The sequence below is a fragment of the Nicrophorus vespilloides genome, unplaced genomic scaffold (genome assembly GCF_001412225.1).
Source record: "Nicrophorus vespilloides isolate i.1.1-1 unplaced genomic scaffold, Nicve_v1.0, whole genome shotgun sequence".
NCBI lineage: Eukaryota > Metazoa > Arthropoda > Insecta > Coleoptera > Silphidae > Nicrophorus > Nicrophorus vespilloides.
This window is the reverse complement of record NW_017096476.1, coordinates 134264-151497: the sequence shown is the minus strand read 5'-3', so window position 1 is coordinate 151497 and position 17234 is coordinate 134264. Positions and strand designations below refer to the sequence as shown.

Sequence of the window (17234 nt, the reverse complement as noted above, 5' to 3'; positions counted from 1 at the left end):
CATTTTTTTACATTTCATGCATATGTAAATAATATTTGTAATACATTTAAATATGACCATATTATTAAAAAAAATAGCAATTCAATTTTTTTTTATTTTAATTTATTAAAAATTTAATTTTAAATAATTAATGGTGGTGAATAATAAATCATAAAAGTGTATCGATTTCCCATAAATTTATTTTAAAACAAATTTTACAATGTCCTTTATTTGTTATAGGCTTTAATAATAATAAAAAACAATATTCCATATCGAAATATAACAATAATTAAAAATTTATCTTATGATAAATTTTTTTATTTTGAAAACATAGTTAAGTTTTCAATTTAAAAAAAATAATAGATGTTTCATCTATATTGCACATTAATAAATTTCACTTATATTTGTTTTTTCATATCTCTGTACATTTATATAAAATATTTTAGATCAGTCTAAATATATTAATCAATTTAAACTACTGTCATCAGTACAAAAATTGTTATAATCTTCTATAAATTTTAATTTAATTTTAGATATCTTTTTGTTGTTTGTCTCTTTTAACTCTTATACATAAGGCTAGTTGCTATCTCCGACCTCTGATCTTAAATACGACATCTCCATTTGCACAGCGCCTTGCTTAGATCTTGAATTCCTTCTGTAAGATGTTGCATCTTTATTCGGCTTTCTGCGGTTCAGATGCCTTTCAACCCATCTCAGCATGGTGAGTACGGAATCGGTGGAAGGAAGACGTCTTTCGGCATAGGTTTTAGTGATGTGCGAAGAGGTCACCCTGAAGGTAGCCGCCATTCCTTTCAAAGCCTAATAAAAAAACAAAATGAATAAGTTATCGGAAAATAAATTTGTGTTTTAAGAGATGGTACACTTACTTGCATAGCGTCTTCATCTGTCGTGTCGTCTCCAGCGTAGATAATTCTAATTCTTTCGCTCCAGTCAACGCCGAATGCCGTTCGGAGGATGTAAATCGAAGCTCTTCCTTTATTCCATTCTACTGGAGGTTTCGCTTCTATGGCACAGTGAGCATCTTCCGCTCTGAATCCGGCTTCAATAATTAGCTTTTTAGCTACTGAAGTCAGTGGTTCCCTCAGATGCGCCGGAGTTTCGCGGAAGTGGAAAGTCAGAAGGGCTCCTTTATTTTCAACCCAAGCTCCGTCCTTGCACACTTGCTCTTGCAGCTTTTTTAACAGCTCTCCGACTTTTCCTTGATATTGTCTCGGCATAGGATGTACGAACTTCGAACCGTCCGGGTGCAAAATTTCTAAACCGTGGCTTCCAGCATAGGTTATCCCCTCGATTCCAACCATATCTTTAACGTTGTTCACATTCCTTCCAGAAATAACAGCAATGGTAACATCGGATATGTTTGATAATCTCTGTAAAATGTTCTTTGTTTCTGTCGGGATCACGGCTAAATCTGGATGAGGCGCAATTGGGGCCAATGTACCATCATAATCCAAAAGCAAAGCCAATTTGTGAGTGTTTCCAATATATCTGAAATATAAAATTCGGGTAAAATTAAGTGATTATATAATTTAAATTGAATAACAAACTTTGCAAGATAGTCGTCGAAATCTTCTAGTGTTACAGCAGGCATTCTTACTGCACCAATTTCATCGTGATCTTCTTGTGTAATCAAAGATCCCATAGCAGCCAAGAAAGATCGGGTCCAATAATTAACATCATTGATTTTTTCTCTTCTCCTCAAATAATTCATCCTTAGAATCCTCTCATCGTCAGGCATCGTCAATGCCCTGTGTATGGCTTCTGCTGCTCCATCTATTTCATATGGATTACAAATTAATGCTTCGTGCATGGTTTCACCCGCTCCGGCGAAAGGTGATACGATGAGAACACCTGGGGGTGTATTTATTTGGCAAGCTACGAACTCCTTCGCGACTAAATTCATTCCATCGCGAAGTGGAGTTACCAGACCGACTGCCGAGTCTCTGTAGAAAGCTGCTAAGTCGTTTTGGCTGACACAACCATAAATGTAACGAATGGGTGACCAGTTAGGGGTTGTGAATCTACCGTTGATTCTTCCAACTAATTGATCCATTTCTTCTTTTAATTCCTGATATTCTTTAACATCAGTTCTCGATGGAACTGCTATCTGCAGAAGGGAAACATTTTCCTTGTGCTCCGGGTGCTTCTCTAATAGTTTCTCAAATGCGAGTAATCTATTTACTAAGCCCTTGGTGTAGTCCAGACGATCAACTCCTAAGATTATCTTTTGCGTAGTCGATAACACTTTCGGGGCTTTCTCTGCTAATTCTACGAATCTTTCGAATGGAATACCAATTGGCAATGGGCGAACTCGCACAGTGCGCCCACCGTGTTCCACCAGCAAATTCTTGCGATCCACGCGGCAACCTAAATTCCTCTGACAGCAGTCAACGAAATTTAAGCAGTAATCAGTGATGTGGAAGCCGATCATATCGCATCCGAGCATTCCTTGCAAAATCTCGTCGGACCATGGGAACAGTCTGAATATGTCCCAAGGTGGAAACGGTATGTGTAAAAAGAATCCCAACTTGCAAGAAATGTTCTCATCCTCGGCTGCCTATAAATAATAAGTTCTTTGAACCTCTAATCGCGAAAACAATTATCCATCACATGCCTGGCATTCGATAATGCTATGAATACCCGCGTTTGTCCACTTACTTGTCGAATCCAGTTAGCGGCAAGCATAAGATGATAGTCGTGGATCCAAATTAGTGGGACATCTCCGGCATTCTCTGTGTTCTTTAATTTCCTCAGCGCAGTCAAAGTGCAGTTTGCAAATTCCTTATTGGCCGTTATGTAGGCTCGCCAGTGCTCCCCGTTGAACGTCGCTCTATCTGGCATCGAATGGAACAAAGGCCAAAAGGTCGCATTACAGCAGCCATTGTAATACGAATCGAATATTTGTGGATCTATTCTGACAGAAACGACCTGTCAAAAAGAGAACGAAAACATTTAAAAAAAAATAACACGTATTAATCTAAAGCCGATTTACAGAAGGAACCGGATCTAATTTACACATAATATGTAAAGCCTCCTTTCATAAATTATCAAAATGATAAATATACGTCGAAAGATAAACAACGCTTCGAGCTAACATACATTATTACATAACAGCTCCGAATGATGATGTGAAAATTGCATTTTATTTTTAGAAGCAAATCAAAATTTATACAATTTTGGTTTGTACGACTTACTTTATCAGATTTTAATCCTGCCGTCGGCGTAATGTCGTTGGGATCGGATTCTGGAATTGGTTGGTTGGGGTCTTCCAAGTGAATTCCCGGCCAACCGACCCATAGTCCTTTGCAATTGACCACAACAGGAGCAACGGCTGTCACCAAGCCTCCAGCACTGAATACAAAATAAAACAAACAAAAATGAAACACGTATACAATATCTTTTTTTTATCCAAACATCCTTCAGACATGCATATTAAATTAGCGCAAAGTTAAACATTTTGTCGTAGGTCAATAGCTAACGCGACATTTATTTATATTTATAATTAGATGTACGGTATGCACAAATGAAAAGTTCTTATGTAATTTCGTGAAATTAACGTAAATGATTAATTATTGTATTTGTTCATTTCATTTTCACCATTTACGAAGAGACTACAATCTGCTTTTTTTCTATTCATAACAAACTTAATGGATAGTCTGGCTCAAAATACATTATTTACAGACTGACGCAATTATCGTACATATGATTATTAATAAATCCTCAATGACTAAAAAATTGCAGTTTTATATTATGCAATGGAAAATATTATTCAATAATACAATAAATTTTATTTGTAAAAAAAAATATATTAATTTTATAATGAAATGTTACTCGTTAGGAGATTTCTCTCTAATGTAGTCATTGACAATGAAATGTTTAAGTATATAAAATGTGTTAAAACCTGTTCCCCCTTCCAAATCATGATTTGCTTAACTTTCATATACAAGCAAATTCTGAAAGAAGCTTTAAAACTGCATTGATTTAATTTGTTTACTTAATTGCAACATCCACTTAACAGAAAAGTTGCTTTATAATAAATCAAAAATACATATAATAATCAAATAAATAACGTTATAAGAATTAAGATTAATTAGATAAATTTCATAGCAAGAACTTCAAACAAATGTTTACTTCTAACTGAATAATAAATATCGAAAATAATCATATGTATGATTTTATTATAATTAATTACAATACATATTTAATTAATACACTTATACATATCACATATGAATGAATAATTTTGCATAAGTTATATGCAATAAACTATAATATAGTTAATTCAATTAGCAACACTAATCATTGTCGTGAGAATTAAGTAATAGTTCAAATTAAATTAGAATAATGTTATCGAAATAATGAAAACTAATCTTTTTGTATGAAAAAAAAAGTAATCCAGTCAAAACTAAATTATTTATTATTTATGTGAAATAAAAATGTTGACCCACATTTAAAATATATTGCGTTAAAAAAAAGTCACGACCTTTAATGTTAGTCACATCATCTTCGTCGATCCAGCTGATAATTTTTATTTTTCAATTACATTTTTTTTGTGTGTTAAAAAGAACTTTAAATATCAGAATAAATATTAGAAATTATAACAATTATAGGGCAGAAAGTATTTGGTTTATAGCCAATAAATTATGTAATTGTTGTAAAACAACTATGATTAATAATAAATTTATTGAATCTATACAAAGTTATAAACATTATTATTGAAAAAATGATGAAGTATTAGTATTTATTAAATTGACTTACCTAGCTTTCCTGCACAAGTTTCCTTCTTTATTCTTCTCCAAAACAAACGGCAATCTATTGGATACCACTATCATGCTGCCGGATGAAGCCACAACATCTAAATAAGACATATTGTTTAGATGTATAGAAATAATTAAGGTATATTTTTTTGTTCGGGTTTATGCTTATTGTAAAGATTGTCTCAATCAATGAAACATCTTTTTTAAAAAAATCTATTTATTTTTGTCTAAATGGTGCCAGCCAGCTGTTTATTATAGCAACCGGCAGTTTTTCGAATACTGTGAGAATACTGGACGTGTAGAGCATTTAACACGTCCAAAGTTTATTGTTGGGGTCATTAAGATTATCTGCGACGAAGTGGTCAGTCGTTTTGTGATTACTACAAATCTTGTGATTCTTCTTCTTTTTCTTCTTTTTTTTTTCTTATAGTCGATTTCATTAGAAAATTCACATGAAAATGCATGAATCGTTGTTAATCGATATCTAAATGGATATATAATTTAGTCATAATACTAATGAAGAGTCAATAAACTATGATCGCGTATTTCCAGAAATACCCAACAACAAAAAAAATATAAATTTCCTATCATTCATGTTTTTTTTTGACCACATCAAAGTATGCGAGCCGCCAATTACGAAATCTCTGTCATGTCAAACGCTGATAAAATGAAATTACTCACCTACATCTTAATTGGCGTGTTATTCTTTAGCAATTACTTCAGGAGATGTTAATGTTACATTTGTAAGTATACAGTTAAACATTCTTACGTAATTTTACTTATATAATATTTTAGAACAATTCATGGATCGATATTTAACTAATTACTGTATTTCCAAATAAATAAATGAAAACTTGAAAGATTTTCTTCTAAAAAAGTTAAATTCTAAATAAAGTGGACATAATTAATTAATAATATTTTATCAATATAATTCAATTGCAATTATCATATAATGTAAACAACTATTTGCAGGATTTAATTATTATGGAAACTAGTTACTTAATCGTGAGTAGAAACTCGATCGAGCCGGATCTCCAAGACTTATAAAAACATCCGTAAATAATTAGCTATTTCTTTTGATTAAAACTACCTATTTTTTTTACAAGTAATCTAAGCATTTGCAACATTACCATCGTTAATCATACACGTGTAACAAAGAAAATTCTCACGTGCTGGAATTGTCTGTAAAGTAATACGTATTTATGAATGTGTAAAACATAAAATGTAATCGTTAAATTTAACATACCATTAATTAATTAACTATGTGGTCCTAATAATATATATTAAAATATAGTCTTATAAATATTTAATGAATTATATATTGAATTCAATGGAAATTAGAAATAATTAATATTATGTTTATTAACAATTTCCTATATAATTAATGTAGTTATAATTTAGCTAATTTATTTATTTATTATTTAGAGCTAATTTCCTAAGAAATCTGACATTAACTTAATTATAGTAAATATATTACGAAATTCATAGTTGCAAATTCAGTGAAAATATAAAATGCAAGTTATCTGGTTTTTCTTATAATATACATGTTTATATATATATATAAATATATTCATATATGATGATACGATGATAGTGACTTCTTAATGAGCGATAAGCAACAAAATCAATTAAAAACATACATTTCGATTACTTGTCTTTCCTTAATCTGCTGCACTTGTTTTTTTTAATTCAAGCGTATTTAATGTGTACCAATCATGCAATTAAGTCGTATTTATAAGTTTGTTACAATAAATTAATTATAATGAAAAGAAAGACCACATAGTTGTTTATATTAATTAAATGAAAAGAAAAAGCAATGCGCACTTGAACATCAGAGTTCTGATTATATATTGAACAAAACTTCTTTTATTTTCATTAATTCTTGTATTAATTTAGACAAGGAATTTATCAAATTGAGTGAACATATATATTTAAGTAAATTAAAGTAAAATTTCATAAAAAAAATATCTTATTTCTTATTGCATTCACTTTTTTTTATAGTTATGTTTAATTAAAGCCTTTTGGTTGAATTTCATAATTATTTTGTATTGTTATTTAAAAAAAAAACATCATAATTTTCCACTCACTGAAATAAAACTTGTTATTGTATTCTTAGCTATTTTTTTTTGGAGTGTCATCACTGTTAAGAGGTAAATAAACATTAGTGCATTATACATATATTTGCTAGTATTTGATGTTTGATAAAAGGTGAAGGTAGCAAAGAGATGCAGAATAGGACAAACAATGATGTATATATGCGCAACAATATTGAATCAAGTAATTTGAAGATGCTGTAAAAACAATGACCACCCACGGTCAAAGGCTTAGGGCCAAGTTTGCATGTACCTAAACCTAGGCAACCAGCGTTACTTTGGAATTTAGAGTCGAACCATCATTCATTATCTTAGCATGATTCGTTATATTTACTTCTGCTGTTTGTCAACACAAAGTGTATAAACAAAACATAATCGAAAGTCTTGTTATAAATTTGTTTTAAATATCCTTGATCTTTTCCAATCTCTATTTAAACAGAAGAATAATTAAAAATGAACAAAATAATAATATTGATGGACTTAATTGTAATAGTTTAATGATGTAGTATAATGTTTTTTTTTTTAAATAAAATTTATCCATTTTGTAACTTTTGTATTATCGAGTTCAATGTTTTTTTATGACCGGAATGAATAATAGCTTTTCGTTATTTGCAATACTTTTTTTACTTCAAGAGTCATGCACATCGGAAGCGATGTGTTGAGATCAATACTAATGGAAGATGGCCTTTCTTGGAAGCAGCAAAGGTTGTTCATTATATATTTTTTATCATTGTGTTATTGTATATATTTTTTATATTCTGCTGTCGCCATAAATTATCAGTCTCTTTTTATTACTGTCTATACAAAGTGTTCAGTACATTCTCTATGAAAGAATATAGACACAATATTTTTTTTTATTATTGTTAATTTATTTATTTGCCTGTTATGTAAAAATTATATTGTACCTGCGATTTTAAAATCGTAACATCCTTGGTTATCATAGTTCGGAGGTGCAACTTCCTGAACCATTTTAAGCCACACGCGTAAAGTCATGGACCGTCGTTCCAGATGCTAGTAAATAGATGTAATTGTTGTATAATCGCGTTATGATTGTTGCTCGATGACTAAAAGCTCTTGACTAGCTTAGCGCCGAATTCGTAACGTTCTCTTATACGTACGTCTTATCAACTGAAATGTGTTAATAAAGCCGGAGCGTAATATATATGTGTGTAGATGTGTGCAAGGTGCATGGAAAAAAACAGCCAAAGTGTGTGTTTCGTTTCTACAGAACGAAAAAACGTATTGTTTACATCAGTTCCGAAATCTTTCAACTACAAGCCATAAAATCTACCCCAGTTACAAAAGAAAGAAACTATAGTTATTTTTAATTACAATAATTTAAAAACAATTGATTATATGATTCCAAATACATATAATTGTAGTGTATTTGATAATTAATTTAATTATTTTGGAATTAATTCGAGGCACGTTACTCAATTGACCGAATATCGTCAATTCAAGGATCATCACGGCTTAACATTGGCACAAAAACAAAATAAATACATATACAATACAAGTATACAAAAGTGTTTATATCAGATTTATAAGAAAATATATAAAATTTCAGAAATTGTTTTTTCCTTTAATAAATTTAAAATGAAAGTTAATTAATTTGAAAAATTATTTTCTTAAACTTAAAATAATCACTATAAAAATTCTTACATATAAATTTATAACGATTCGACAACTTCAACTTCAGATCTGTGATGCACAGACTAATTAGTGAATAGTCTCTACTGTAATTATAAAACTTATCGTTTGTGTATTTTTTTTGTCATGTAGATTATAAAAGTAAACTATGATAATCACAAGGACACACTGAAAATATTTTCTTTTGTTTAAAAGAAACAAAATGTGAATTATCGATGCATTAATCCCTAGATATAATTATCGTTATTACATCTTAAATCTTAAGAATGTTGCTTGATTCCTCAGTTTTCTCCAAATGTTATGTATATATTGCGATAATTTTGTAAATATTTAAATAGTAGTATATAAATATTTGGAAAAATCATTGTGTATATAATCATTATTTATTTTCATAAGGATACTATAGTCTCCTGTATTACAAATATAACAAGAACTGTCTGTTATGTCATGATATGCATAATGCGATGTTATATCATCACGATTAATAAATAAAGCTAAATTCTCTTATTTACAGTAAATAATGCAAATAGGAGATTGTAATAATCTAAAATTATGAAATAAAATAAATAATGCTAGAATAATTATTGCATTTATATATTTCAACTATTCAATAATTTTCTTAGGACAATTATTGAACTATTCCAATCAAGTTGTTTTTTATTATAGTCCATAAATCTTCAACAAAACACTTATTTTTTAATGTCTTATATAATTGTCAGGTTAATATATACCAAGTTTATATGGATTATATGGATAAAAAAAAACTGCTAAAGATAATATTTTGATAACATAAATGTTTGTTTGTTTTCCTGTATCAATTAATCAATAATACCATAATATTTAATATTTCAATCAAATGTCAACTATAGTAAAATAATTATATTAGAAAGAATTTTTGGTTTATACTATTTATTATAACTGTTGTTGTAATAAAGTTGACATGAAAGTGATAATTAAATATTAAAAATAATATTATTAATAGCATCCGATGACAACTTATAAAAATCTATTAACTCTGCGAATATTGGAAATGTTTGTTATATTACATATACATTTTTTAGTAGAAATAATTAAATTAGTACATTTTAAAATTATTTACCAACGACGTTATATCCAAATAACTATATAATTTTATTACTATCTCACACACTCATTGCACTAAAACTGTTTGATTGCCAAATTTAAATAGGTTTTTAATTAGACTTTGTTTTGTTCAACATACGCTGGCAATTAAAGTGATTCTCTATAATCCTAACCTTGGTTTTAAAACAACCCGGAATAAATCGTTGTATTTACAAACAAACAATCAAATATATTAAACTTACATCGAATTGCGTGTATAAAAAAAACTGTGTTTATATATATATTTAGAGTATATTATCTAAATAAATAGTTGCTACTGGAAAAAAAAGTAATGGAAATGGTAAACTTATTATTGCAATAAATAAAATTGAGGAATTACGCGAAGAACATGCACATGCTGTTGTTTTTGTTGTTGCATAACAAATCGAAGCACATCAATTTCAGAAACAACACAGATTTAATCGTGCGATTGTGGTTAAAGGAGATTAATTTACCGCTACGGCTTGTTCCATTCAAACCATCATCATTTCCTGCAAAATAATTCACAATTAGCATCGAACAGCAAGACGTAAATCGCGGCAGAGACACGATCGAATTGTGTATTATATCCAATATATAATTAAATTGCTAATATGTGTTCACGATTTGTATGATAACAATATTTACGTTTGACATCCACGCGTTTCGGGCGTGCAGAAGTGTTTATTTTTTCGTATTTAAATAGCCGAAAAAAAAAAGTTGTTCTTTCCATGTTGGTATAGTATTTGTTTATAAATGTAAAGATAATAATGAATGAAATTCTCACTTTGGTAGAGGTGCGGGTACGGACTTTTGGGGTACCTCCTGCCAAATAGACCCATGCTGTAGTATACTTGAAAGAAGACGTTACACAATTGTTATTGGAGATTAACTTGTTTGCAACAATTAACGGATTACTGCATAGAGTTTCTGTACTAATACAAACGCGTACAATTTATCGAGTTTCGGTTTTATTTATCCGTTTGTTGGCTGGAATCGTACACATGCGCATATATTTTTAGCAGCAATTACCTGAAGAATTTACCTTCTGGTATGCTCCTTGTTATTATTTAGTTTGCGAAAGAAAACATTGCATAAGTATAGATTATCTTTGTTCGTACGTGTTATCATGTTTGCCTTCCGTTGACCCGAGACAATTAGCCAAAAATAATTATTTCGGAGATTTATCTTAAATTGCGTAAAATTTCCACAATACCAAGAAAATTTAAGAGATTCTTAAATATTTTTTACAATAAAACAATTTTTTTTATCCACATTTTTATAATAAAGTTTTTTTTTTTGCTTATAACAATTAATATAATTTTATAAGTTTTTTTCATTCAATCTTGTTGTATAGAATAAAGACAAGATTTCACTGATTTAATATTATACTTACATTAGTATTTTCAATGATATAATTATATTATTTCAATACAGAATGTGTTTATTTTTAACAACAGTTAATTGCTATATAATTCTAAATATAAGAAGTTAATTAAAGTACTCTACTTTCAAATAATTTGCAAAAAATTTAATAACTAGTTGAAAATAACTAATTAATATAGAAAGTATATTAAAAATAATAATAGAATGTTTTTTGGATAATTATAAAACTATTATTTTTTAAATATGTATGACGAGAACAACAATTTTATTTAAAATTATAATAATTTGGTAGAAATAACTATGTTGCAATTATTATTATTAATTTTTGTAAGTCACAGTTACATATAAACAAAAAAGATATTCTTATTATCATAATATTTTTATTTTTTTTTAAAGAGATTTATATCAATTTATTTATTGACCCTTTCGGGTTTAGCAGCTACCACAATTTTTTGTTGATTTTTCGGAATTGAACCAACGACCTTTTGTATCAGATTTTCGTGATACAGGCGACCATTGCCCATAATAATTATATTATATATTTTTCCTTCTAAATGGTATTTCCACCTATGTGTCAATATAGACAGTATGCATTAACGCCATTCGTAACTAGATGGAGCCATATACCAATGTAAAATAATCTAAATGGATGATTAGTTGTATTTTATAAATAATCATAATATTATCATTATGATAAGAATGCTTACAGTATATGATATATTTTGATAGAACTTATAATAACAGAACTCCATAAAACGTTTTCTGCACACAATACTTCTGTATTACACGTATTTCTCATTAGGTGACACTGTAAAGTTTTTAACAAACAAATACAGTGGAACCTCGCTTAACGAGTTTAATCCAAAATTTCCGTTTTTTTACTCTTTAGTGAAACATTTTAAAAAAATACATAATATATGTACATAAGTTTTAAAAATGATGTAGCGGAACTTCTCTTCATTGTCACTTGTTATGAGAAACGTCGCTCGTTAAGCGAGTTAATTTTCTTACACTTCATTTTGCTCGTTAAGAGAAATGCTCGTTATGCAAGATTCCGCTGTATTCATTCGTAATAATAGTTTATATATAATAGTAATAATATATATTATCAATACTAACACTTAGATATTTATAGAATTCAAATATGAATCAAATTGTATCACTTTTTATATATTTTTCAATATATGTTAAATGTGTTCAAAAAAGTAAACACAACGATTATTTTATAAGCAAATTAGTTATTTTTATTACCTATTTGATTAAAATTTGAAAAGATTCAGAATGATGTTAGAAGTGATACTTTAGTTTTCTTTGGATTCAGTTCAATTGTGTATAAAACTTGCTACAATTTTCTTTTGGAGTTTAACTAGCACATATTTTTTTTATATAATACAAAAATGTATGCATAAGCGTTCTATACTTATTATTAATATTCTCAATTATGACAATAATTATTATTGCTTTGTCAATAATATTTGTATCAGCTACTGCGTTATAGATTTGTCTTTATTGGATGTTATATTAATCTTATAATAATTTCGATATAAACCATTTTTTTTAAAAAGATATCCAGAAATGAGTACAGAAATTCAACTTTTCTACAAGTACAGGTATCCCTCGACTTGCGAACTCCCTGACTCACGAACAAAATTCTAAAAACTCTAACTTTTTATAAGGAGATATATAGTGATAAAAAATTAACTGTCCAAACAAAAATTGATAATTTCTTTAATCGTTACACTTTTGTCGTTTTTTATGAAATAATTGTGATGTCTATATTGAAACGTAAGTGTTTTGTTTATTTTAATCTATTTTTTCAAATTTATGCAGTCAGTAATACGGAATTTAACATATATAAAAGCAAAACCCATAATAAAGTGTAGTAAGATAAGTACAAATTCGACTTACGAACAACCCTTTGGAACGGAACTAGTTCGTAAGTCGGGGGATACCTGTATTAGTATTTTTGAAATTGGAATAGAAGAAGAAAAAAACTGCATGCTTTACAGTTATTTATATATTTATTTAAACAAAGAAAAAACAATTATAAACATATTTTCAGTCGGAACATAACTTAATGAAAAAGCTCAACAAAAACAAACATAAATCTAATTTATAATTTGTATCGCTCGGAATTCGAACAATTGCTATAAACTAATTAAAGAATATACATATGAAATGAAAACATATAAATACAGAGTCAGAATTATTATGGTGGATTCGTGCACTTCAAATGAAGTGTGTTACCGAAATAATAAATTAATTTGATTTGCATGAATTGCAACGGAATGTATTCTACCTAAACACGCGGAAATATAACAACGGACGTTGGAAATAAACATATTGAGTATGTATACATATGCACTACTACAAATAGCTATCATCATGTCTCTAATTAGCAAAACAATAAGTAATTTATACTGCACACAGAGTTAATCCAGTTTAAACATGTTCTCCTCAAACTTCCGTCCAGAATATCAAATTGGATATTAATAATATAATGACATTCGCAATCAGGGATTTACACGAAAAAAAAATATATATAAAAAAAAAACAAACGTCATCGGTATACAAAAATAGCATTGCATGAGAGAACGCAATTCGTTACACGCAAACAAACGTAATTAGTTATCACAAAATGAGAGACACAAATATGTTATTTTTTATACGTTATAAATTAATGGAAGATAACGTCCGAAAAGTGTACAGAAACAAACATTTCCTATCGCTTACGCAACAACTGCAGCATTTCATTAGCAAGCGATTCATCTCTTTGAACGTAACACATTGGCACTTAAATGAAATTTTAACAATGAACTATAGGATATAATATATATTAGATTTCTTAGGATTATAACATTTATAATACATCTTTTTTTTATCTCAATTTTCTTTTTCAACTTCATTTTTCGTTGTTAAATATTTACAATTTTGCTTCGCTACAAATCGCAAATCCTCCAACAGATGGATTCTTTCATATAACATAGTATAAACACTTAAAGCAATTTCATTTACACTGGTTTTCTTTTATAATTTGTGAGACTAACAGAAATATTTCACATGGAATGATATAACAAATATATTAATGAAACTAAGGTTTATACGTCTATTTTATTCTTGCAAAAATAACAAATTAAACTAAATTAAATTAATTAGAAAGTTTTTTTTTTATATAGAAATTATAAATTACACTTAAGTTTATATATTTTTATCATTTCATTATATTGCATTAACTATTACATACGAAGTTTTCTTTTTAGCTATGAATCTACTAAGATTAAATATATATTTTATTGAAATATAAATGATGGAAGTAAAGAATAATTATGTTATTGTTTAGTAAAAAGTTATATAATGAAAATAGAGTATTGATTTGAAATATTTTGAATTGGTTCATGCTAACGTAATGAATATGCATCTAACGAATCCTGATTTCCGTAACAAGATCAAATAAAACATGTTCAGAAAATATATTTGGGGAAAATATGAACAGCATCGGAATGAATATGCATGAGTCAATGTAAATAATGTAAATTAAAAAAAAAACTTGGAACAAATTCATCGTTAATTAAATTTAATGAATTCTATCGATTTAAATGTTTATTGTAATGTGAATTGTGGTGCAATAATTTGTTTCATTATATTTTATATTCAATTAAATTTCACTATACTTGTTGTGCCTCAGTTAACAAAATGAAGTTTCACTAAATAAAATTAATAACAATTAGAGAGAATTGAATGTAAATAAAAAGTGTACATGATATGATGGTGTGATTTAGCCTAAGTAAACTGTATTTCTATATAATATCCTTATGTATAATATATTGTTTCTCTTGTGTATATAATATATTAAATATAGCAAAATTGTCATCTACAACATTTATTACGAGTTTTCGATTTGCATTAATCGCGACAAATTCTTAACGGAAATTCCGAACGACATAGCATCAGGTCTTAAAATTTTCGCGTCGGCATTCCGGCCAATAAATCCTGCAATAATGTTTTAACGGTTTGAAATTATTGTCAGAGCAAAGAGAAAATTCGTCGAATACCAAAAATATAAATCGCGCCGTGGAATTCGTCCCCAAGATCAATGCAAATAATTGTTTTTAATTGATACTCAGACTTATCATTGTCTAATAGATTAATATAAAGATGCATACGTATTATTTTTTTTTCTTTAAAGAAGATTTCATCTGGAATGTAATCATTTGTTTTCTTTTACATAAAGTTAGTTCCGTAACACGTCAACAATTAAAAATATCTAATATATATATAAATTCAATAAATTTTCGCTCTCGCTTTTCGTTTAAAAAATAAAACATCTATAGCAACATTCAATTAACTAAATTATTTGGATTCCCTTCGGTTTTCCAGTGTATAATTTGCGAGTCTAAGTTGTTATCGACGACGTCGTTTAATGAAGTCACCATAGGGCGCCGAAGAAGAAGAAGATGATGGAGAAGGCAGCGATGACGTGCGTCAAAAATGTTGTGGATGCAGCGGCTGTTTGCAGAGTCAACGTTCGGAAATTGGAGATGTTTGTGTAATCGCTGATGCCGGCTTTGTTGATGGTCGCAGCTCTAACTTCGTAGTCGGTGTCGTGTTTCAGGTTCAATAGGGGATAACTATTCGCTGCGGAAGAAAAGGATACGATGAAATTTAAAATATCCACCAGCAGCATCCTCGCTGGTTCCGAGGAAAACAAGCAAGAGTAAATTGAAGTCGCGCTACGCCAGAGAATATAAAGTATTAAAACTTTTCGGAAACAAACAATAGATTGTTCTACATTATGCATGAGGAATATTCAAATTTATTAAAATTAATTATATTATTAAAATATCGTGAAGGATGCTGCTGAGCCGGAATCAGATTCCGAATCAAAACTCAATTAGTGCAGATCGCTATGCGCGTTATATAGACAGACATTCGAAACACAAATATTTATTTTGTAATGGATTGACGGCTACTAAATGATTTTCACTAAATAACTAAGTACCTTCGCTCCTCTCGTAGTCCTTCTCCTTCCAATAATCATCGCTGTGAGGACGATATTGGACGCGGTATCCGGTTGGTGACATCGCGCTTGGAATTTTGTCCGTGATCTTAGGTTCTCCAATACCCAAGTCCAATAAATCGGAATTCTCGCCGCGCAGTTCGATGTACTCTGGTGGTGGTGGCTGAACACCTGGTTGCAATGAGAAGATCTTCTCTAAAGTGCCAAGTTTGTTCTTCGCCATGCACACATAATTTCCGTATCTAGACGAATCTTTCATGAAGATCTACAAATAAAAGCAATATTAGTATAATCTTTAGACTCTAGTATTAACGACGTTTTCGGCACTTGATAAGTGCTTTCCTTGGAACAAGTTGATATTAATTGAATAAACTTTCCAAGTAGATGCTTACTATTTAATAAATACTTGTTAAATCTAATCACATGAGACATAAATGTCTATTAGTTAATTTCTACTTGTTAGTTCAGTTAAAATGTCTTCAGATTTCATATTAAAACAGTTAATAAACCTAACAAAAAATCATTTCTAATCTCACTGTTTATCAACAAATTAATTAAGCTAGAACATTATTACTTTGCAAAGTTGATCAAGACTTTTTAGCAATTTTATATAATAATTCTGATTATGTTTCCATATTAACAATCTGTGAACTGGGATTTCTGCAATTCACTAAATTTATTGCCATTTTTCAAGTTTCTTTAAATTTTCTGTAAATATCAATATGCAATTAATGTATTCTATGTACTCAATACATGTTACTTTATAAATTAGTTGTCATTTGTTTTCTAATCTGTGATATATGTTTCAGTGCATTATTACTAGTATCAAATATTTTCAATTCTTCAGATAAGATTTCAAATATTTTGCATTTTTATATTCATAATTTAAAGAATGACTTAAATATTTTCTGGTTCAATATTACGAAATTGGTACATAAATGATCATTTTTTCTCTTTATAGAAGTATATTTTAATGCGGTTTATTTCTATTTTATTTAGTTCCTCAATTAGTCCGGTTTCAAATAGTCCGGGATTATTTTATGCTCAATGTATTCTATTTATATAATAGGTAAATAAATATTTATATACAACATTCTGGCACGTTAGAAGAGCATTTCAGAAAGAAGAACATCGTTGGCATAATTGAAAAAAAAAACAGGAAAGAAAATAAAAACAAAAACGCAAAAAAAAATAGTATTATATTGTAACTAGAGCTACTTCTAGCTTTAA

General features: G+C 28.8%; 2 protein-coding genes across 6 annotated transcripts in view; both read right to left on the bottom strand.

Annotated features, from left to right (window-relative positions):
- Positions 1-464: 464 nt before the first annotated feature.
- Positions 465-10554, bottom strand: LOC108557115 (alpha,alpha-trehalose-phosphate synthase [UDP-forming]). 3 transcript variants are annotated; one of them, XM_017913516.1, is made up of 8 exons: positions 10389-10554; positions 10078-10113; positions 4759-4855; positions 3195-3351; positions 2659-2928; positions 1548-2557; positions 867-1488; positions 465-798 (listed from the first exon to the last, which is right to left on the bottom strand). In XM_017913516.1, the coding sequence occupies exons 1-8, from the start codon at positions 10441-10443 to the stop codon at positions 556-558; spliced, it is 2490 nt and encodes an 829-aa protein (XP_017769005.1). In that variant the 5' UTR covers positions 10444-10554; the 3' UTR covers positions 465-555. The 3 variants fall into 3 exon arrangements, with proteins under 3 accessions (XP_017769005.1, XP_017769007.1, XP_017769006.1); XM_017913518.1 differs by lacking the exon at positions 10078-10113; XM_017913517.1 differs by lacking the exons at positions 10078-10113; positions 10389-10554 and adding an exon at positions 7756-7941.
- A 4752-nt stretch (positions 10555-15306) lies between these two features.
- The window catches only part of LOC108557117 (opioid-binding protein/cell adhesion molecule homolog), a 99114-nt gene continuing 97186 nt past the window's right edge, over positions 15307-17234 (bottom strand). For all 3 annotated transcript variants that reach the window (XM_017913520.1, XM_017913519.1, XM_017913522.1), the window contains exons 7-8: positions 15987-16269; positions 15307-15622 (exon numbers count right to left, since the gene is read on the bottom strand). In XM_017913520.1, the coding sequence (XP_017769009.1) occupies positions 15414-15622; positions 15987-16269 (492 nt within the window). In that variant the 3' untranslated portion in view covers positions 15307-15413. The remainder of the gene's footprint in view (positions 15623-15986; positions 16270-17234) is intronic.

What these genes read in the sequence shown, in the direction of transcription:
- LOC108557115 (XM_017913516.1), bottom strand. Translation starts at nt 10,443, where the DNA reads ATGGGTCTATTTGGCAGGAGGTACCCCAAAAGTCCGTACCCGCACCTC. An exon ending in GAATGGAACAAGCCGTAGCG is followed by an intron (nt 4,856 to 10,077) that starts GTAAATTAATCT and finishes TGTCTTATTTAG; the next exon opens with ATGTTGTGGCTTCATCCGGC. An exon ending in TTCGACGACTATCTTGCAAA is followed by an intron (nt 1,489 to 1,547) that starts GTTTGTTATTCA and finishes TTTATATTTCAG; the next exon opens with ATATATTGGAAACACTCACA.